This window comes from Myotis nattereri (assembly GCF_964212035.1).
Source record: "Myotis nattereri genome assembly, chromosome: 2".
Taxonomy (NCBI): Eukaryota; Metazoa; Chordata; class Mammalia; order Chiroptera; family Vespertilionidae; genus Myotis; species Myotis nattereri.
Window position 1 is genome coordinate 192,450,338 of NC_138076.1, and position 23,227 is coordinate 192,473,564.

The window sequence follows — 23,227 nt, forward strand, 5'->3', positions numbered from 1 at the left end:
CATGCACAGAGCAGGGCACATAGGGAGGTTGCGATGCCACCCCCTGTCATGCTCAGGGTAGGGCCAATTGGGGGGTTGGGTCACCACCTTCTGTCACACTCAAGGCAGGGCCGATGGAGAGGTTGTGGCGCCACCCCCTGTCACACACAGAGCAGGGTGGATCAGGGGGTTGGGGCGCCTTCCCCTGTCACACACAGAGCAGTGTGGATCAGGAGGTGGCCGCACCGCCCCCTGTCATGCTCAGGGCAGGGCTGATGGGGGGGGGGTTGTGGTGCCACCCCCTGTCACACACAGAGCCGGCCATTCAGGGAGTTGGGGCGCTGCCCCCTGTCACACACAGAGCCGGCCAATCAGGGGGTTGGGGTGCTGCCCCCTGAAATGCACAGAGTAGGGCTGATCCTGGAGTTGGGGTGCTACCCCCTGACATGCTCAGGGCAGGGTAGATCAAGGGGTTGGGGCGCTTCCCCCTGTCATGCACAGAGCAGGGAGGATCAAGGGTTTGGGGTGCTGCCCCCTGTCACCCACAGAGCAGGACCGATCTGAGGGTTGTAGCTCCTCACGGCTCTGCTGATCCCGGGGCCCTGAGGCCTCTCGGCTCCGCTGATCCCAGGGCCCTGAGGCCTCGTGGCTCCACTGATCCTGGTGCTGGGAGGCCTCACAGCTCTGCTGATCCCGGTGCCAGGAGGCCTTGCTGCTCCGTTGATCCTGGGGTGTGTGGCCTCGCTGCTCGGTAGCTTCGGAGCTGTTTGGCTTCGCTCCACCGCTTGGAGCCTGCATATGCAAATTAACCGCCATCTTTGTTGGCGGTTAATTTGCATATCACCTTGATTAGCCAATGGGAAGTGTAGCGGAGGTACAGTTAATTACCCTTTTTGTCTTTTATTAGATAGGATAAGGCTTTTAGAACTTTCAAACACAATACACTTGAAAATTAAATATACTTAAAGCTGGATGAAAGGTATATGTGGATTTATTAAATTTGCTCTTTTTGAAGTATTTCTTAAAGTTAAAAATAATCCTGGAAAAGTTTCATTGTTTCCACCTCTTTCTCTTTTTGTTAATTAAATTTATTGGGGTGACACAGAGCAATACAAGTATATATGTTTCAAGCATACAATTCTGATACATCATCGATATATTGTATTATGTGCCCACCACCCAAAGTCAAATCTTCTTCCATCACATATTTGACCCCCTTTGCCCTTTACTACCCTCCACCTCCCTTCCTTCTGGTAGCTACCATACTGTTGTCTATATCTATGTGATTTTTTTTTTGTTTTCAGGTTTGTTCATTTGTTGCTTTTGGCTTTATATCCCTCATATGAGTGATTCAATCCCCATATGTTGTCTTCTTACATATACAATGACCAGGGTCTTCACAATTACCATCATATAACTGACCATTTTTCATATATTTGCAATGATCAGAGGCAATGTCAGGTTTTGTTAACTGGAGCCTAGAAGAGAAAAGAATTTCTATTTTTACTAAAAGTTATTTCATAGATCAATTCTATTCTTAAAGGTTACTATGCATTAATTAAAATATAAAAGAACATACATTTCTTTGGCAGATATATGAATGTGTAAGTAATAAATAATATTTGTTCCATTCAACTCTTAAGGAAGGACAATGGCAGAGTAAGGAACTCCAAAACACTGGTCCATTATTGCAATGGTAAAGCTGACTATACCTGACTCAAAATTTTCAGAGATCTGGAATCTAATAACAAAAGTGACAATGAGCAAGTGCTTGTTAAAAGAAGAAAAAAGTTTTAATCTTTTGGTGAGAAAGCATTTGTTTCCTTCAAAGCCAATGAACCCAGGTCAATGTTACACAGTTGGTTAGAGTGTTGTCCCTGACACCAAAACTTTGCAGGCTCCACTCCAGGTCAGAGCCTATACCAGGTTGTGCCAGAGGCAGCTCATTGATGTTTCTTCTCTCTCTCTCTCAAAAAACAAAACAAAACAAAACAAAAACAAAAGTAATAAAGAGAGATGCTAAAATTGTTTTAATCCTAATTATTACCCCCATGTGCATGACAAAAGAGAATCTTTTATATTTATCTTAATAACATAGTAGGATGAATGGAATACCTCCTATACATTAGCATTTTAATAAGAAAATTGGTACTATAAGAGCAGTTTTTAAATTTTGTTTCAGAACTCCTTTCAACTATAAAAAATTATTCTAGAGACCCAAAGAAGTTTTGTTATTTGAGATATATCTATCCAAATGTGTCATATTAAAAATTAATTCTGTTATAGTAAAAAGATTCACTCATTTATATGTAACAATATTAAATACATATACATTTTGTGTTAATATAAAAATAATTATATGCCCTCCCAAAATAGTGCCAACAGTGTAATGTTTTTTATATTTTGTAAATCTTTAATTGTCTAGCATAATTGACAAGTGAATTTTTTATATTTGCTTCAGTGTTTAATCTTCTCTGATAAATTATGCTATAATGTTTAAGAAATACTTCCATTCAATACTGAAAAAAGGAAACTGAAAGAGAAAATCACATTTTAATATTATTTTGAACATAGTTTTTCCTTCACAGTCCTCTCATAAGTGTCTTTGTACATTATGTAGTAAATTATTATGATTCAGAGAAATAAAAATTAAATCTATACCTAGAAAATCAGCTGGTTTCTACTAGGGTATAAATCACTTGCCACCATATTAAACATCATTGTTATTCATTTCTAAAGGTCAAATATGTTAAGAGTTCTATGTGAGTTGGAGTAATCAGTATCAGGTTTAATAGAAAACTTCATATCGTGGAATTTAACATGTAATTATATGTACACTAGATAATTAAGTAATATTGCTATTCTGGGACTGGTGTTTTAAAATAACTGGAAGAGCACAGCTGGTGTGGCTTGGTGGTTGAGGTCAAAGTTCGATTCCCGGTCAGGGCACATACCAGGATTTTGGGCTCAATCCCCAGTGTGGGGTGAGCAGGAGGCAGCCAATCAAGGAGTCTCTCTCATCATTGATGTTTCGCTCTGTCCCTCTCCCTTCCTCTCTGAAAACAATAAAAATATATTTAAAAAAATAACAACAGCTTGTCTATTAGATTATTTCAGCCATAAAGGACTCCGTCTGTTTCAAAATGCTTGTGATTTTCAATACATTTCTGCGGCTCAGTTTAATAAAGAGTAATGCTGGGAATGGCTTTGGCTTGACTGTCTGCAAAAGCACATTTTTAGAAAATCCCAGGAGGATGAAGATGGCGACTGACAGGAAAGTAGGGAGGGAGAGAGTATGAGAGAGTGAAGGAGCGATAGAGAAGTGTGTGGACATGTGCGGTGTGCGTGTATGAGCTAGGGACAGTTAGATTCTGCAGGTCTTCCAAGGGGCTGCCAAACTGGCGCGGACACTCCTGGGCAACCAGCATGGGCACAGAGACCATGCCATCTTGAGAAACAGAGTTGCTTGAGATTATGGTCCTGGCCTCAGCACCAGCCAGTCTGATCTCAGATGCAAACTAAGACCCTGCAGCCACTGGGGACAGAGTCCTGCGACCACAGCTACAGACCCACAGCCAAGAATCCAGATATCCCAGCCAGCAGATTTCTGTGAGTAACAGAGCCCATTCCCCTCCCGCAGGCTCATGGGTAGCGCCATAGTAACTGGTAGACCTGCCCCTCACACAATGTGCTCTGCTGCAGGAATTTGAGCCTGAGAGCTTGTAGTCACTGGGAATCTGTTCTCGCAGCACCTCGGCAGAAACTTGAGCCTAGGAGTGCTCAGACACTGGGAATCTGTTCCCTGCAAGGCAATCAGGTGACCAAACTCAGAGCCCACGCAGGGCGGTAGTGCCACCTGACTTTGATTCTGGGCAAGCGCTCACTTGCCCCCAAGCTGACTGGGATCCCGATTCTCCAGGCAGAGGCAGCACTAAGCATCAGTGACTTGACTTTCTTTCTTATCAGGCGTGCCGGGGGTCCCTGATTCCCAGTGCATTCACACTAAGAGCCAGTGACTCCAATTCTTGGTGCATGCGCACACAGGGTCCCTGAATCTTAGCACGAGGCTGAGATACTGGATTCTTGGGGAACTCTGACTCCTGGCACACGTTAAGGGGCTATGATTTTCAAAACATGCCAGGGGGTCTCTGTTTCAGCATGGTGCAGGCGGGGTCCCTGATTCTAGGTGCGCACAAGAGGTCACACTCAGCGCTGGTAATACTGCTTCTGGGAGAACCTGGTTCCCACCAACCCATGACAGTCACACATCTTAGTGTTGGAGCTCATCAGTGACACTAGGGTGGCGCGAAGCTCCCACTGTGCATGGCCCAGGCCCACGCCCACGCAACTCGACGTTTGAACCTTCTGGTGATAGTCAAAATGGGGAGACGACACAATCCCCAGAGGAAAGAAAATGAGAAGTCTCCAAGAAAGGAAATTAGTGAAATTGAAGCATGCAACATGATAGAAAAAGAATTCAGAGTAATGGTTGTACAATTCATTCACCAGATGGATGAGAAAATCAACAACCTATGCAAGAATCAGGAAGAAATGAAAAGTGATATAGCTAAAATCAAAAACACCATGGAAGGTTTCAACAGTAGACTAGAAAAAGCAGAGGACTGAATTAGTGAGTTAGAAGGTAAGGTAGAGAAACAAGCTCAATCTGAACAGCAACTGGGGGAAAAAATTAAAAAGCAGGAGCAGAGCCTATGGGAGCTTTGGGACAACATGAAATGAAGTAACATATGCATAATAGGGCTGCCAGAAGGACAAGAAGAGCAGCAAGGATTAGAAAATCTATTTGAAGAAATAATTACAGAAAACTTCCCAGATATGGAGAAGAAAAAAGTTACACAAGTACAGAGAGTCCCAAGCAAGATGAATCCCAAAAGACCCACACCAAGACACGTCATAATTACAATGGCAAATCTTCATGACAAAGAGAAAATCTTAAAGGCTGCAAGAGAGAGACAGAGAGTTACTTACAAAGGATCCCCCATCAGATTATCAAATGATTTCTCAACAGAAACACATCAAGCTAGAAGGGAATGGAAGGAGGTATACAAAGTGTTGCAAAGCAAAGGTCTGAATCCAAGAAAACTCTATCCAGCTAGACTATCAATCAAAATTGAAGGGGAAATCAGGAGCTTCACAGACAACAAAAGGCTAAGGAAGTTTATCATCACCAAGCCAGCAATGCAAGAAATGCTAAAGGGAATGCTGCAAAAAGAAGAAATAAAAAGGTAAGAAAGAACACAGGCACAAAAAATAGAAATGACTAGAAACATGTACCTTTCAATAATAACCTTAAACATAAATGGACTAAATGTTCCAACCAAAAGACATCGAGTGGCTGAATGGATAAAAAGACATGACCCATATATATGCTGTCTACAAGAGACCCACCTCAGCACAAGGGACTCTCACAGACTGAAAGTGAAGAGATTGAAAAATATCTTCAGGCAAATGGAAATGAAAAAAAAAGCTGGGGTAGCAATACTTATATCGGACAAAATAGACCTCAAAGTGAAGGCCATAACAAGAGATAAGGAAGGCCACTTCATAATACTAAAGGGATTGATGCAACAAGAGGATATAGCCCTGATAAACATATATGTACCCAATGCAGGAACACCCAAATACATAAAAAACTCCTGGAAGATATCAAGGGAGAGACTGACAACAATACAATCATAGTAGGGGACTTAAACAAACCACTAACATCATTGGATAAATCCTCTAGACAAAAAATCAGCAAAGAAACAGCAATCCTAAATGACTCACTAGATCAGATGGACTTAACTGACATCTTCAGAACATTTCACCCCAAAGCCACAGAATATACGTTCTTCTCAAGTGCATATGGGACATTTTAAAAAATAGACCACATTGAGTCACAAGCAAAGTCTCCCCAAATTCAAGAAGATTGAAATCATACCAAGCATCTTCTCAGACCACAATGGCATAATATTAGAAATAAACTATAATAAAAACAATCCAAAAAACTCAAACACTTGGAAGCTGAATAGTATGCTATTAAGTAATGATGGGTTACCAATGAGATCAAAGAAGAAATTAAAAACATCCTGGAAACTAATGACAATAAAAACACAACAATCCAAAATTTATGGGACACAATGAAAGCAGTCCTGAGAGGGAAGTTTATAGCTCTACAGGTTACCTCAAAAAAAGAAAAACAAAAAATTATAGTAAATCAGCTAACTCTACAACTCAAAGAATTAGAAAGAGAGCAACAAAAAAAGCCCAGAGTGAGCAGAAGGAAGGAGATAATAAATATCAGAGCAGAAATAAATGACATAGAGACCAAAAGACAATACAAAAGATCAATGAAACCAAGAGCTGGTTCTTTGAAAGGATAAACAAGATTGATGAACCTCTAGCCAGACTCACCAAGAAGCAAAGAGAGAGGACCCAAATAAACAAAATCACAAATGCAAGAGGTGAAATAACAACAGACCCCACAGAAATTCAAAGGATTATTAAAAAATACTATGAATAATTCTACTCCAACAAACTAGACAACCTGGAGGAAATGGACATATTCCTAGAAAAATACAACATTCCAAAACTCAATCAGGAAGATTCTAAAAATCTCAATAGGCAAATAACTATGGAAGAATTTGAAGCAGTCATCAAAAAGCTCCCAGCAAACAAAAGCCCGGGGCCAGACGGCTTCACAGGGGAGTTTTACCAAACATTCAAGGAAGAACTAAAACCTATCCTCCTCAGACTATTTCAAAAAACTCAAGAGGAAGGAACAGTTCCAAGCTCATTCTATGAAGTCAGCATCACCCTAATACTAAAACCAGATAAAGACAACACAATGAAGGAGAATTATAGGCCAATATCCCTCATGAACATAGATGCCAAAATACTCAACAAAATTCTAGCAAATCGGATCTAGCAGTACATCAGAAAGATCATACACCATGACCAAGTAAGATTTATCCCGGGGATGCAAGGATGGTACAATATCTGCAAATCAATAAACGTGATACATCACATAAACAAATTGAGAGATAAAAACCACATGGTCATATCAATTGATGCAGAAAAAGCATTTGACAAAATCCAACACCCTTTCTTGATAAAAACTCTCAGCAAGGTGGGAGTAGAAGGATCATACCTCAACATAATAAAAACCATATATGACAAACCCCCAGCCAACATCATACTCAATGGTCAAAAACTAAAACCATTTCCCCTGAGAACAGGCACAAGACAAGGATGCCCACTCTCGCCACTCCTGTTCGACATAGCACTGGAAGTACTAGCCATTGTGATCAGACAAGAAGAAATAAAAGGCATCCAAACTGGAAAAGAAGAAGTAAAACTGTGCTTATTTGCAGATGACATGATACTGTACATAGAAAACCCTAAAGAATCCATCAAAAAATTATTAGACTTAATAAACCAGGGGTCCTCAAACTATAGCCCACGGGCCACATGCAAATACAAATATTGTATTTGTTCCTGTTTTGTTTTTTAACTTCAAAATAAGATATGTGCAGTGTGCATAGGAATTTGTTCATAGTTTTTTCTTTTAAGCTATAGTCCAGCCCTCCAATGATCTGAGGGACAGTGAACTGGCCCCCTGTTTTAAAAGTTTGAGGACCCCTGTAATAAACGATTTCGGCAATGTAGCAGGATACAAAATTAATGCCAAGAAATCTATGGCATTTCTTTACACCAATAGTGAACTTACAGAAAGAGAAACTAAAAAATCAATCCCATTTACCATAGCACCAAAAAAATTAAGATACTTAGGAATAAACTTAACCAAGGAGGTAAAAGACCTATATGCAAAAAACTACAGGACACTGAAAAAAAGAGATAGAGGAAGACATAAACAGATGGAAGAACATACTGTGTTCATGGATTGGTAGAATCAACATCATCAAAATGTCCATATTACCCAAAGCAATTTATAGATTCAATGCAATCCCCATTAAAATACCAATGGCATATTTCACAGATCTAGAACGAATGTTCCAAAAATTAATCTGGAATAAAAAAAGACCTCAAATAGCTGCAGCAATCCTGAGAAAAAAGGACAAAGTAGGTGGGATCTCAATACCAGATATCAAGCTGTATTACAAAGCCACTGTTCTTAAAACAGCTTGGTACTGGCACAAGAACAGACATATAGATCAGTGGAATAGAACAGAGAACCCAGAAATCGACCCAAACCACTATGCCCAATCAATATTCAACAAAGGAGGCAAGAGCATACAGTGGAGTCAAGACAGTCCTTTCAATAAATGGTGTTGGGAAAATTGGACAGACACATGCAAAAAGATAAAACTAGACCACCAGCTTATACCATACACAAAAATAAACTCAAAATGGATAAAGGACTTAAACCTAAGATGGGAAACCATAAAAATACTAGAGGAATCCATAGGCAGTGAAATCACAGACATATGCCGATGGAATTTCTTCACTGACGCTGCTACTAGGGCAATGGAAACTAAAGAGAAAACAAACAAGTTGGACTACATCAAAATAAAAAGCTTCTGCACAGCAAAGGAAACCATCAACAAAACAACAAGAAAGCCTACTGCCTGGGAGAACATATTTGCTAATGTTATCACCAATAAGGGTTTAATCTCCAGCATTTACAGGGAACTCATACAACTTAACAAAAGGAAGATAAACAATCCAATCAAAAAAATGGGAAACTGACCTAAATAGACACTTTTCAAAAGAGGACATACAGAAGGCCAAAAGACATATGAAAACATGCTCAAAGTCACTAATTATACGAGAGATGCAAATAAAAACGACAATGCATCTCACACCTGTATCATCTCACACCTGTCAGAATGGCTATAATCAACAAATCAACAAACAACAAGTGTTAGAGAGGATGTGGAGAAAAAGGAACCCTTCTGCACTGCTGGTGGGAATGCAGACTGGTGCAGCCACTGTGGAGAACAGTATGGAGTTTCCTCAAAAAACTAAAAATGGAACTCCTATTTGACCCAGTGATCCCACTTCTAGGAATATATCCCATGAAGCCAGAAACACCAATCAGAAAGGATATATGCATCCCTATGTTCATAGCAGCACAATTTACCATAGCTAAGATTTGGAAACAGCCTAAGTGCCCATCAGCAGATGAGTGGATTAAAACCCGGTGGTACATCTACACAATGGAATTCTACGCTGCTGTAAAAAAGAAGGAGTTCTTACCATTTGCAACAGCATGGATGGAACTGGAGAGCATTATGCTAAGTGAAATAAGTCAGTCAGAGAAAGATAAATACCACATGATCTCACTCATTTGTGGAATATAGTGAACAACATAGGCTGATGAACAGGGATAGATCCAGAGACAGAGAAGCAGCAATAAGACTGTCAAACCTCAGAAGGGAAAGTAGGGGAGGGTGGGGGTAAGGGGGAGAGGTCAACCAAAGGACTTGTATGCATGCATATAAGCCCATCCAATGGACACAGACAACAGGGGGGCGAGGGCATGAGTGGGGGGTGGTTATGGGGGGAATGAGTTCACATATGTAATACCTTAATCAATAAAGAAATTAAAGATTGAAAATATATATATATATATATTTAAAAATAAACTAACAGCAAGATACTTACTTGTCCAAGATAAAAGCAGAGCCATCTAGCCAAGCCCATTTCAGTTCACTGCTGTTGTAATATAAACTGATCCAAAACTTTCCTAGCCCAATATGACATTGCTTTGTTGCAAAATTTTGTACAAAATCCTGGATAGAATGAGAACAGGAAAAAAAATAAATCTGGTACCTTTGGCTGGTTGTCTATGTACATAGAAATTAAAACTTTTATTTACTTTATTAAACATTTTTATTTTTTATCTGGACTTGTAACACTATATTAAAAAATGCTCTTGGGATTTTTTGGCAACTCACTAATAACCAATAATTTACTCATTCATCAAACAACTATTATGGAGCCCTCATAGTACTGTGAACATTGTGCTGCATATTGAGAATTGAAAGGCAATAAATAGACTTGTTACCTGTGAATTGGAAAAAGATGCAAACCAATTGAGTAAACCATTGCTACAAAAAGGAAAGTACCGGATAAAATGAGAGGATTTAACAGGAACTCCTTTAGGACCAGGTGATCAAATACATTTTTTAATATAGAGATATTTTAGCATAAACCATAACAGTAAATACGCACTTACTAGGGTGAGGTTACAAAGGGTTGAGAAGAGGACAGTAAAATCGTGAGAAGATTGAATTAAACTTTAATAAGTACATAAGTGGAGTATCTACTAGTATATACGTAAAAAGCCAGTGAACGGAACACCATAACAACCTGAACGACCAGTTGCTATGAAGCCCAGTGTGGCCAGTGAACTGGCCTGATCAGTGGGTGGGCCAGCTGGCCAACCTCCAGCAGCCCCTCTTCCCAGCCAGCCGCCCCTGATGCCTCTTGCACCTCAATACGGGGTGGGGCTGGCCAACCCACCACCCACAGCTCATCCCCAAAGCTGGCCCCACCCCTGATAAGCCCCCACCACCCCAGACAGCCCACGGCCCCTCCCCCAGCCACAGACCCCCAATCGACCCCCTCAACCCATTCTGTGGAAGGGCCCACAAACCAATCGCTTGAGGCCCCTCCCCACAGCCAGCCCAGCCCTGATTGGGCCCTGATCAGGATGTGCCCGGCCAACCTCCTGCTGTCTCCTCCTCCCAACAGGTTTGGCCGGCCCCAATTCACTGATTGGGGCTGGACCAGCCAGACCGCACACATGCATGATTTGATGCACTGGGCCTCTAGTGTTAAAATAAGTGGGTAAGGAAGTGGAAGTGATAAAAAGTTATTGGTATCTAGGAGGCTGTAGAGCTAGGCAAGCGTTCAGAGGTGAATAAAACTTGCACAAATATATGGCTTAGGGCAGTGGTTCTCAACCTTCTGGCCCTTTAAATACAGTTCCTCATACAGTGACCCAACCATAAAATTATTTTCATTGCTACTTCATAACTGTAATGTTACTGTTATGAATCGTAATGTAAATATCTGATATGCAGGATGGTTTTAGGCGACCCCTGTGAAAGGGTCGTTCAACTGCCAAAGGGGTTGCGACCCCCAGGTTGAGAACCACTGGCTTAGGGGCTTTAAACTAGGTCCTGAGGAAGAGTTTCAGGAAAGGGAACAGCATAATCTGGTGTGTATCATGTGCATTTCCCTGTGCTGAAGCAGGGATATCAGAACAGACAAAGCCTAAAGGCCAAGAAATACCTCCTGGAGAAACTTAATAAAAGTTGAGAAACATATACTTGTTTTTACCATTTCTTTTTCAGTATTTAGTTTAAGAAAACTTGAAGACCGAGTAGTACAATGAAATTCACAATTTCTCCAAGGAAATGGTTGTGTAGAAAAATAGTAGCAGTTTTCCCCATGCTGGTGCCAGTTGTCCTCACAAGGGTGACATTTCCAACCTAAAGAAAAATTACAGTCAGTCTAAATGCCTCCTGTTAGTATATTTATATGTAGAAATATGGGTGTTTAAGTTGTGAAAAATAAGTTAGGAAGCAATACATAAATTATATGATCAATTATATTCACCTATATAAAACTGCTGCACTGTTAACTAATGTGCATAATGGTGATATGATTTATGCCACGGTAATTTAATAGGACAATTATTACTATGAAGCATTATTGACAATTTCCAAATTTAAGTGAATTTTTAGCAAATATGTTTCTGGGTATCTAACACTACATGATATGTGTGTAATATATTTAAATACTTAATAATCATATATGCATATAAATAAACAGAGATATTTTTATTTTCTAACTCAGGAAAGGTGACCTAGTTCCTAATTACCTTGGACTTTTGTTAGCAATGGGGGAAACCCTGAATTTCCTGAAATCAATTCCTTCTGGTCTGTTTCCTGACTGGAGGTGAGATTTCCTGACCATGGCTCTGTTTCTGAAGACAAAATCACAAATATCAGTGTGGTTTGTCATACGTACCTGAAGATAAATGTGCTATTGCATAAGCACTTTATTTGTTATGTGACTACAAATAGTAAAATTTTATTAACAAAGATATCTAAAAGACAATATATTGAAGGGGATACACAGACAAATCTAATAATAATAATACAAGTCTGATGGGAAAATTAGCATAATATCGGTAAGATCACAGATTATAGAGAAATTGATTCTGATAATAAAACCTGTGGGAGATTTCTCAGAAAAAGTAGTCCTGGTGTAAGTTTAAGAGAAATAGGTTAACAAGCAGCAAAAAAAGAGGAGTTGCTATTTCATGTGGATGGAATCATATGAATGAAAGGACAAAGTCATGAAAGTTCAAGGTAAAGACATAGTAATTTGATGTAGTTCTTAAAATCACCTCTAGTACAGAGACAATAACAACAACAAAAGAATGGTGCTGAGAATATTACTTTAGAAAATAAAAGACCATAAGGAGATTCCTTTCCATGAGCAGTGAGCAAGCTGACTGCTTTTCTCTCATAGAGACTTACTGTTTGTAGTTAAGATTCCAACAGACACAAGCAGCACCAAGCAGATAATCCCCAGAACCGCTGAAAGTAACTTCCATGAAGACTGCGGGGCAGAATAGCCTTGAGAAAGAGATCAGTAAATTGGTTCAACATTGGCTTCTATATGCTTATTCACAGTTCTTTAATTTTTTTCAGTTATAGTTTACATTGACTATGATTTTGTATTAATTTCATGTGTACGGCATTGTGGTTAGACAATCATATACTTTAAAAAGTGCCCCCCCCCTCAATAATTCCAGTACCTACCTGGCACCATATATATTTGTTACAATATTATTGACTATATTTCCTATGCTGGAATAAATGTCCTCTGGTTTGAAAAAAAAGGGAAAGAAATCCAACCACTAAGTGTTTCACTCAGAAGCATACCATCATCATTTTTCTTGGCTGTGTCTATTTTACCTAGTTAGAGCCGTTTTTACTGCTTACCAGGCCATGACATTTCTAATAAATGTTTTTAAGTTAACTGCATAATATTCACTCTCATGTGTATATCATAATTTTTTACTATTTTTCTCTTTTTGGACATTGAGATAATTTCTATAGGTACAATTCAGTCCTTATCACAATGGAATTTTTTACAGAAGTAGAACAAGCAATCCTAGAATTAGTATAAAGCCACAAAAGACCCCTTACAGGCAAGGCAATCTTTTTTTTTTTTTAATATTTTTTCATTGATTTTAGAAAGAGAGGCAGGGAGAAGGAGAAAGAGAGAGAGAAACATCGATGTGAGAGAGAAAGATCAATCACTCTATCAGGGATTGAAACCACAACCTGGGTATGTGCTCTGACTGGCCATCAAATTGGCCACCATTCAGTGCATGAGACAAAACTCAACCAATTGAGCCACAACATCCAGGGCTAGGAAATGCTTCTGAGAAAAATAAAAATAAAAAAAGACAAAAAGTTGGAGGCATTGTGCTTCCTGATTTCAAACTATAATACAAAGCTATAGTAATTAAAACAGTATGGCACTAGCATTAAAAAGGATACATAGATCAGTGGAACAGAATAGAGTTCCCCAAAATAAACCCATCTGCTTATGCTCATTTAATATATGATGAAGAAACCAAAGATATGCAATGAGGAGTAGTCTTTTCAATAAATGGTGCTAGGAAAACTAGACAGCAACATGTGAAAGAATGAAACTGAAGCACTATCTCATACCATATACTACAGCTACTACCAGCTACTACACAGCCAAGGAAACCACCAAAAAATTGAAAAGGGAACCAACTATTGTGGGAGAAAATATTTGCAAACTATATATCAGATAAAATATATAAAGAATTCATACAGCTCAAGAGCAAAACAAATATGATTAAAAATTGGGCAGAAAATAGACATATGAAAAAATGCTCAATGTCACTTATCATCAAAGAGATGTAAATTAAAAACACGAGATATTACCTACCACCTGTCAGAATGGCTATCATCAATAAATCAACAAACAAGTGCTGGGAGAATGTGGAGAAAAGGGAACCCTCATGCATTGTTTGTGGGAATGCAGACTGGTGCAGCCACTGTAGAAAACAGTATGGAGTTTTCTCAAAAAATTAAAAATGAAACTGGCTTATGACCAGCAATTTCACTTCTAGGAGTATATCCCAAGAAATACAAAACACTGGTTCAAAAGAATATATGCACCCCTATGTTTATTGCAGCATTAGTTATAATAGCCAAAATCTGGAAACAGCAGAGTGGATGAAAAAGCAGTGGTACATTAACAAAATGGAATATTCTTTGGCCATAAAAAAGGAAATCTGGAGAGGGTTATGCTAAGTGAAATAAGCCAGTCAATGAAAGAAAAATACCACATGATCTCACTCATTTATGGATAATAAGGACCATTATAAACAGATGAACTAAAGCAGATACAGAGGCATAGCAGCCTCAAACAGACTGTCAAACTACAGCTGGAAGTCTGGGGAGGGTTGGGGGGTGGAAGGGGGCGGTAAGAGATCAACCGAAGGACTTGTATGCATGCATATAAGCATAACCAATGGACATAAGACACTGGGGGGTAGGGGTCGCTAGGGGATTGTCGGGGGGGGGGGGGGAAGGAGACATATGTAATACTCTTTGTAATACTTTAAGCAATAAAAAAAAAGAATTTTTTAAAAAAGGAAATCTTACCTTTTATGACACATGGGTGGTCCTGGAGAGTACAGTGGGGCCTTGACTTACTAGTTTAATTCGTTCCGTGATGGAGCTTGTAACTCAAATTATTCGTATGTCAAATCAATTTTCACCATTACAGTGAATTGAAATGCCATTAATCCATTCCGGACACCCAAAAAACACCGCAATTGTTTTGTTAAATGTTTTTAAATAAGAAAAATGTATTTAAAAATAATGAATATTGTATAAAAACACAATACTGAACAATGGAATGTAGTGCAATAAACCTGTTTTATTAAGTTTAATGTATAGCATTTACCTTGGAGATCAAACGACTTAAAGATGCTGATGGAGTTGGAGGAGAAAGGCTGAACTGAATAACTGAATAACTGAATCTTATTTGTGCCGGGGTCCAACCCCAGCGGGTCCAGGGGTCCCCAAAGGTGTGGACGGAGTAGGCGAAGAAGGAATGACACGGAGGCAGCGTTCAGTTGATCAGCAGCCTAGCCAGGATCTCTAGCCAAGTTCTGGTCAGGATCTCCAGCGAAGTTCTGGTTAGGATCTCTAGCCAGGTTCTGTGTCCATGTTCTCTTGTTAGGTTCTGTCTCTAGGTTCTGAGGCCAGTTTCTGTCCAGGATCTTTTGCCATGTTCTCTCCAGCGAAGTTCTTCTGTCTCTAGAGAACGTTCTGTGTAGGTTCTGTGCCTAGGTTCTGTCTCTTGCTGTCTTGTTACATCTGTATTTATACCAGTTGATTCAATCCTATCAATCTCTATTACAAAGGTTAGGGCGTTTCTTATCTCCATTCCAGGGAGTAAAGATTATGTAGCTTAAGCATGATTGTTCATAGTTAAAGTGATTAATTTTGCTGATTTTTGCCCTTTTCACCACGCTTTCATCACTTTCATCTACAGGAGTTTTCGATAAAAACCTGTCCAATGAGATCTGTTTCATCCTCCCTTTCAGAATATTTCTGAAATGAGTTATGCAAGTGTCATTAAATAGCTCCATCGCACGCCCAGTTGCAATTTTTTCTGGGTGTTTCTTTTGAATAAAGTCTGAAAGTTTCTCCCACATTCCCAACATTTCCTTTATCTCACTTACAGAGATAACCTCCTCCTCCTCTTCCTCCTCCGTGTCATCTATTTCCTGCAAGACCTCCTTGTGCTGCTGCGTCTGTAGCTCCTTTAGCTCCTGCACTGTCAGTTCCTCGGAGTGCTCCTGGATGAACTCCTTGATGTCATCTTCCTTCATATCCGCGCTCGCTGCCTCACCATGTCTGACAACGGAGTGAATGCCGGTCCTCTTTTTAAAATTTTTGAACCAGCCCCGACTGGCTTTAAACGGCTCACCGGATGCCTTATCCATTGAAGTGCCTGGGGTCTGCTGCAGCAAATCAGCGTGAATAGCTCGTGCCTTCTCGCAGATTGTAGCCTTCGTCACGGTATCTCCTGCGAGCTGCTTCTCTGTTAACCACACCATTAGCAGCTTCTCCATATATTCATGGATAGATGTCCGCTGTTTAGAAATTATTTTAACGCCCTTGGCTGGAGTTGTAGCCTGTATCGACTCCTTCTGCTTCAGTATGGTGCAGATCGTAGAAGTGCTACGCTCGTACTGCTTCGCCAAGTCGATTACACGCACACCTTGGTCATGTTTTTTGATAATTTCTTTCTTTAATTCAATGCACATCATCCGCTTCTTCTTCTCAGCACTGTCCTTCGCACTTACTTTCTTCAGATCCATGGTTGAAAAAACGAAGTTTTGCAAAATAACTGCAAGCACAAATGCAAGCACAACACTGATGCTTCAACTAAGAGCTAACCGCCTAAAGTGAAGGAGTGAGACACGTGATGCTGGGCTGATATTGTGGCGTTCATTGTGACGTTCGCTGCGCCAGCTAGCGGTGGGGTATCTGAAGCTGGCTCATAACCCGAATTTTAGCTCGCAACTCAAAGCAAAAAATCAGCTGAGAGACAGCTCGTATGTCGAAAAACTCGTTAGTCGGGACACTCGTAAGTCAAGGCCCCACTGTAGTATGCTAAGTGAAATAGCATAGCCAGTCAGAAAAAGACAAGTATCATATGATCTCACTTCTATGTGTGGAATAAAAATAAAAATAAAAAACCTGAGCTTGCAAAGTAGGGGATAAAGGAAGTGGGTAAAACGGATGAAGGGGATGAACATGTACAAACTCCAGGTATAAGTCATGAGGATGTAATGTACAGCATGGTGACTCTATTGCATACTGGAAAGTGTTGAGGGAGTAAATCTTAAAAGTTCTCATCACATACTCAAAAAATTTTGTAACTACAGTGATGGATGGTAACTAGGCAGTGGTTCTCAACCTTCTGGCCCTTTAAATACAGTTCCTCATGCTGTGACCCAACCACAAAATTATTTTCGTTGCTACTTCATAACTGTAATGTTACTACTGTTATGAATCACAATGTAAATATCTGATATGCAGGATGGTCTTAGCCAACCCCTGTGAAAGGGTCGTTCGACCGCCAAAGGGGTCGCGACCCACAGGTTGAGAACAACTGAACTAGAGTTACTGTGGTGATCATTTTGCAATATATACAACATCAAATCACTATGTTGTACACATGAAACTAATTATGTGTCCTTTATCTATACTAATAAAAGCCTATGTGGTCGTCACGCCCTCTTGCGATGATGCCCTCGCGGAAATGAGTGATCACCAGGAGGCTGCGTGAGCAGCAGGTGTGCACTGTTGGTCAGGGCTACGTGTGCACAAGGGTGGAGGGGGGCTTGATGCTGTGTGAGCGACACAGAGGCAGGTCCCGTGGCTTCCTGCAGTGCGGCCAGGAGTCTTGCAGTTCTGCGCAGCGCAGCGGTGGGACCCCCAGCTCCAGCCTACCTCTTCGGGGCAATCCATCAAGGAGCCCCGGATGGGTGGGCAGAGCATGCCTCTTTGGGGTGATCAATGGTGGGGCTCCTGCACTGGGAAAGGGCACAGGCCAGGCTGAGGGACTATGCTCCCCGCTCCCCCACCCCCGGAGTACACAAATTTCATGCACTGGGCTTCTAGTAGCTCAATAAAAAAGTAAAAACATCAAAAAATTGTACTGCATATTAATTGCAGCCATCAATTCCATCACAGAAGAAGTAGCAAGCAGGAATGTCAGACCATAGTCATCTTCAACCTTAATATACTTGAGACCTTGATAGGTTTTCAATCTCACACATCTTGAGAAAAAGCATACTCCAGTTGTGGGGTGCTTTTTTCATGTATTTTTATTATTTTTAGAGGGGAAGGGAGAGGGAGAGAGATTTAGAAACACCAATGATGAGAGAGAATCAGTGATTGGCTGCCACTTGCACACCCATTACTGGGAATCGAGCCTGCAACTTGGGCATCTGCCCTTGACTAGAATCGAACCAGGCCAATGCTCTATCCATGAGCCAAATCAGCTAGGGCCATACTCCAGTTTTTACATGTGGTACTTAAAGCTTATAAAACATGAAAGCAGTATACAGAGATTAAAAGTTTAAATAATTCATTTTAATTAATTTATCTGCACTAAGCATAAAATTATTCAGACATTTAGTTATTTACACCAGTGAAAATCTAAAGAATTAGATATCCAAAAGGGTGATTGCATCGAAAGTTTAAATATGCATCATTGTACTATTTATATAAGTTAAAATATGGAAACAAACAACATTCAGTTGACACTATTGCCCCTAACACATGTCATACATGGCTAATAAAGAATGAAAATAAAATGTAGTGATAAAATAGAAACAAACTAATGGTAAAATATAGAGTGAAAATATATTTTATGCTCAGCCGAGGTTGTCCAGTGGTTGAGCATCAACCTATGAACCAGGAGGTCACGGGTTTAATACCCAGTCAGGGCACATGCTCAGTCAGGTTACAGGCTCAATCCCCCAGTGTGGAGCAATGAGGAGGCAGCCGATCAATGATTCTCCCTCATCATTGATGCTTCTATCTCTCTGCCTTTCCCTTCCTCTCTGAAATCAATAAAAATATTTTAAATATATTTTATGTATTTGATAATGGCAGATGTAATTTTTCTTTATTCTTCAATTACAATTGACATTCAGTATTATTTAGAGTAGTTTCAGGTTTACAGCATGGTTGTTAGACAATCACATACTTTACAAAGTGGTCCCACTGATATTTCAAGTACCTGACACCACACATAGTTATTACAATATTATGGACTGTATTCCGTATGATGTACTTTGCAACCCTGTGACTATTTTTTAACTACCAATTTGTGCTTTTCAATCCCTTCTCCTTTGTCATCCAGTCCCCCAGCCTCCTTCCCCTCTGTCAACCATCAGTATTTTTTCTGTATCTATGAGTCTATTTCTATTTTGTTTGTTCATTTATTTTGTTCTTTAGATTCCACATGTAAGTGAAATCATACGGTATTTGCCTTTCTCTGGAAGGTAGAATTTTTAAAATTAAGTAACCACAAATTCATAGAAGGTATGAATCAATGATTAATTTTCTTTATTTCTTAAATATTTTGTATTGTGAATGTTTATCTTGACAAGATCAGATATGGTAAATTAAATAACCTTGTACAAAATGTTTTTGCTCATTTGAAATGCATTTCTTTAATCCAGAGCGAAGGTCCTGTTGGACAGTGTATCATATATTGGCCACAATCCACAGTCAAAGATTGGGGAGGTTACAGTTTCATTTGTGTGCAAATTTTTGCATTTGTCACGTCTACTTTCCTGAAAAGACATATATCAGACACTGTTTTTAAGTATCACGTAAAACAATAAAATAAAAGTGAGAAAGCTACACACCTTGATGTTCAGAACTCACGATCCTTTTGTTTTCAGAGTAGCCAGGTGCCCTCCTCCGCTCCTGAGATGAAGAATGAACTCGCACCTCAGAGTAAGTCACGGCTTCTTCTCCCATTTCTGAAAAACAAACGTATGGAAGATAACATGAAAGCTTTCTTATGACTTCCTTGGCCATAGAAATTCCATAACTAAAATACATGGTTCATAAAGATGTTATCTGGATTACACTTAAACCTAATAAATAATTTGGAGTTTCTTTTAATGTAGAGAATATTTTTAAGAATAGGTGATCATTAAAGTGCACAAACGATTTAGAACAAATTGTTAGGGCATAGCATCTTTTATTACATTCAACTTAAATATTTTTCTTAAATTACAAATTATAAACTTACAAATTGATGACATATGTTAAATTAATTCTTGTCATTACATAATGGATAAAATATTTTTTAAAGCCAGACTATAGAAAATCTCCCAATTTCACTTACGGACCATCATACTTCTGCCTGTATTCCTCCATTATCATCAGGTAATTATTTAAAATATGACTTAAATTCTACCTCTGTCAAGAAAATTTTTCAGATCTTTCAGTAAGAATTTATCACATCTTCCTATGAACTCTCGTTTATAACACTTTTCTTTAAACCCATTATCATCTTTTGTTTTGTTTTTGCTGCTATTTCCTCACTAAGACACACTATGATTGCAGAAGTCACGTCTTAACAATTTTGTTATTAATGCCATTATTTGTTAGGTTCATTTATGCACTTTATAATTCCAACAACTTGACTTTGATGCCAAGCTGAATATTTTATACATCAAATACATTCAATCTAAAAAGGAATCTTAAAATTTTAAAGAAAGCTTTGCATATGTTTCAGTACCTAAATAGTCTATGGCTATTACATGTACTATTGAATGTACAAATCTAACAGTAAGTTTTCTGAACTTCTTTCCAGTAGAATTTTGTATTTTCTTATTTTCTTTAAATATCTTTTTATATAGAATTAAGAATTTCCTTTCAAGTGTTTCTAATGATCTTATTTCCAATGGTTATAGTAATCAAGAAATTATATTTAAGTCTGTTCTAATCTGCCTTCCTACCATCTGTTTCTTTATCAATCCATCTATAGATCTTTCATCTATCTGAATATGTACCTTCTTATTGATATATATCACTCTCCATGTTCTATTAAAATTATTTTGATCAAATTTTATTTAATAATTTTTATAATAATATATAAAAAATAAAATACATTAATATTATGAAAAGTACCTGTTTTTTAGAGGAAGATGCGAGGATCTTTGCAGAATGCGTATTTTCCTGGGAAGAAGATTATAATTCTTGGGAAGAAGTCTGAATATAAGAATACTTGATGACCCTTGGTATAAAATCCAACCCAGAATATAAAGAGAAGACAATAAATACATAGTATAATGCCTTTTTTTGTCCTATACACAAAATAATAGGTGAGAACAGAGTCTGAAAATAAGTGTTCTCACGATGCAACCACACAGGAAGCCCTTCTATCTAAAAACATCACCAGATTCGGGGCCTTTTATCAGTCTGAATTTTAGTAGCATCAAAATACCTGGTATGTTTTCAGTAATGATCAATATGGTTCACTCAATTCTTGGATTTTAAAACTTAAAAAATACAGATTTTTTTAAATTAGGAAAGTAATTCGCCAATACCCCCTTTTAAGTTTTCTGCAATGTATCTTATCAACTGTTTGGCTACAATAGTACATCAAAATGCTGCTAATGGATGTGCATAATTTATTACAGTATATTATATTTCCTTTGTTTTATAGCATCATGTGTCATTTAAATTTTCAATGGAAATAAAAGTATCTGTCTTACCTACAAGCTGAGCTTGGAAAGGTGACTAGGTGTTAACTAGAGAGTGGAGTAATGGGGAAAGCTTGGTAAGCAAAGGAAATAGCATTTGCACATTTCCTAAGCCAGGAATGAACATATGGGTAAAGTTTTGGCATACAGACAAAGTTGTGAAACCATCACACGTGAAATAAACGTATCTGTCTCCCATATACAGGATGTGGCAAAAACAGGCTTTCAGTTGTGAGTATGCAAAACACAGAGCTTATTCTTTACGCATGCATATAAGCATAAGCAATGGATGTGGACAACAGGGGGTGAGGGTGAGGGCAGGATTGGGAGGATGAGGGGACATTGGGGGACACATTTGTAATATCTTAATCAATAAAGAAAAACATTAAAAAATATATTTCAAAATCTTTTGTTCAGTTTTTATTATCCCGTGTGTATTGGTGGAATTATTTTTTGTATTTATTCCTAAATATATTATTATATTTACTATTATACAAATAAGGCTTTCATCCATTGTCTTCTAATTGGTTTATTTCTGTAAAATAATGCTATTTATTATAGTATATTAATTTCACAACCTGTTAATTTGCTAAGTGACTTATTATTTGAGCTGGTTTTATCACTGGTTCTCATATATTTTCATACATTATCATGCCTTGTGGAAATAAATAAAAAGTATTTATTCCATTTCTATATTTTTTTTCTAGCCTAGTTACATTGGTGAACATGACCAGAACAATATTAATGAGGAGTGGAGATAATTGGCATCAATGCCATTTTCTTACTCTAATGCAATATCTCAAGGATTTTTTACAAAGTAGAACACTGGCTTTAGAATGCACACACACACACACACACACACACATTAACCTATAGTATATATGTACTTTATTCAGTTAAACTATCCATATATTTTTACTTTTCTTGAGTTTCATATTAATATGTAAATATTAATTGTATGTAAATATATAAATAAATAAAGATCAATATATCTATTGAATAATGTTTGAAGATACTTCAGGTGCATTTGAAAAGGAGGTATATTTCCTATTATCAATATATACTGGTCAATATACTCTGTATGTCCAGAATATCTACCACACTGAAAATATTACTAAGATTATTTATAACATAACTTATTTTTGTCCAAATTTTTCGTCTTGTATTGAGAGTAGACTGTTAAAATCATCACTTTTTCTAGTTCAAAATGTTTTTATTATCCCCAATAAAACCCCAATAAGCAGTACTCTTCATTCTCCCTTCCTTCCTGGCAACCAGTAATTTGTTTTCTGTAACTGTGAATTTACCTATTCAGAATCTAATCTAATAAAAGAGAAACAGGCAAACTGACCACACCTCCGCTACGCCCCCAAGCCATGCCCACCAGCCAATCAGAGTGACTATATGCAAATTAACCCAACCAAGATGGCAGCAGACAGCGATGGAGCTGGAGCAAGCAGGAGGCTTGGTTTCCCTGGCAATGGAGGAAGCCAAGCTTCCCACCTGCCCTGGCTGGTTGTGGCCTCTGCTCAAGGCAACAAAGTTTCAATTATAGAAGATAAATAAATCCCAGATACCTGCTTCCAGCCAGCCTCCACTGGGAGATTGGGTGGCTGGGGGCTGTGGCCAGCCTGCAAAAGCCATCAGCCCCTCACCCTGGATAGCCACACCCTCATGGGGTGAGGGTCCCACTGGGGGGGTTGGCCAGGCTGCAAATAGCCATCAGCCACTCACCCAGGCTGGCCATACCCTCATGGGGTGAAGTTCCCCACTGGGGTCTTGGACAGCCTGTAAACAGCCATCAGCCCCTCACCCAGGCCCACCAGGCACTCCAGCAGGACCCCCACTCTGATCTGGGACACTCTTCAGGGCGAATCTGCTGGCCCCCACCCATGCACCAGGCCT

General features: G+C 39.0%; 1 protein-coding gene across 2 annotated transcripts; it reads right to left on the minus strand.

Moving 5' to 3' along the window:
* Window positions 1-953: 953 nt before the first annotated feature.
* On the minus strand, window positions 954-21,437 carry LOC308514496 (natural killer cells antigen CD94-like). 2 transcript variants are annotated; one of them, XM_081084660.1, is made up of 7 exons: window positions 20,748-21,437; window positions 19,472-19,588; window positions 12,498-12,596; window positions 11,834-11,938; window positions 11,290-11,441; window positions 9,607-9,734; window positions 954-1,457 (listed from the first exon to the last, which is right to left on the minus strand). In XM_081084660.1, exons 2-7 carry the CDS (start codon window positions 19,584-19,586, stop codon window positions 1,331-1,333), a joined length of 726 nt encoding a protein of 241 aa, XP_080940786.1. In that variant the 5' UTR covers window positions 19,587-19,588; window positions 20,748-21,437; the 3' UTR covers window positions 954-1,330. The 2 variants fall into 2 exon arrangements, with proteins under 2 accessions (XP_080940786.1, XP_080940785.1); XM_081084659.1 differs by lacking the exon at window positions 20,748-21,437 and having other exon boundaries at window positions 19,472-19,660.
* Between the last annotated feature and the right edge of the window lie 1,790 nt (window positions 21,438-23,227).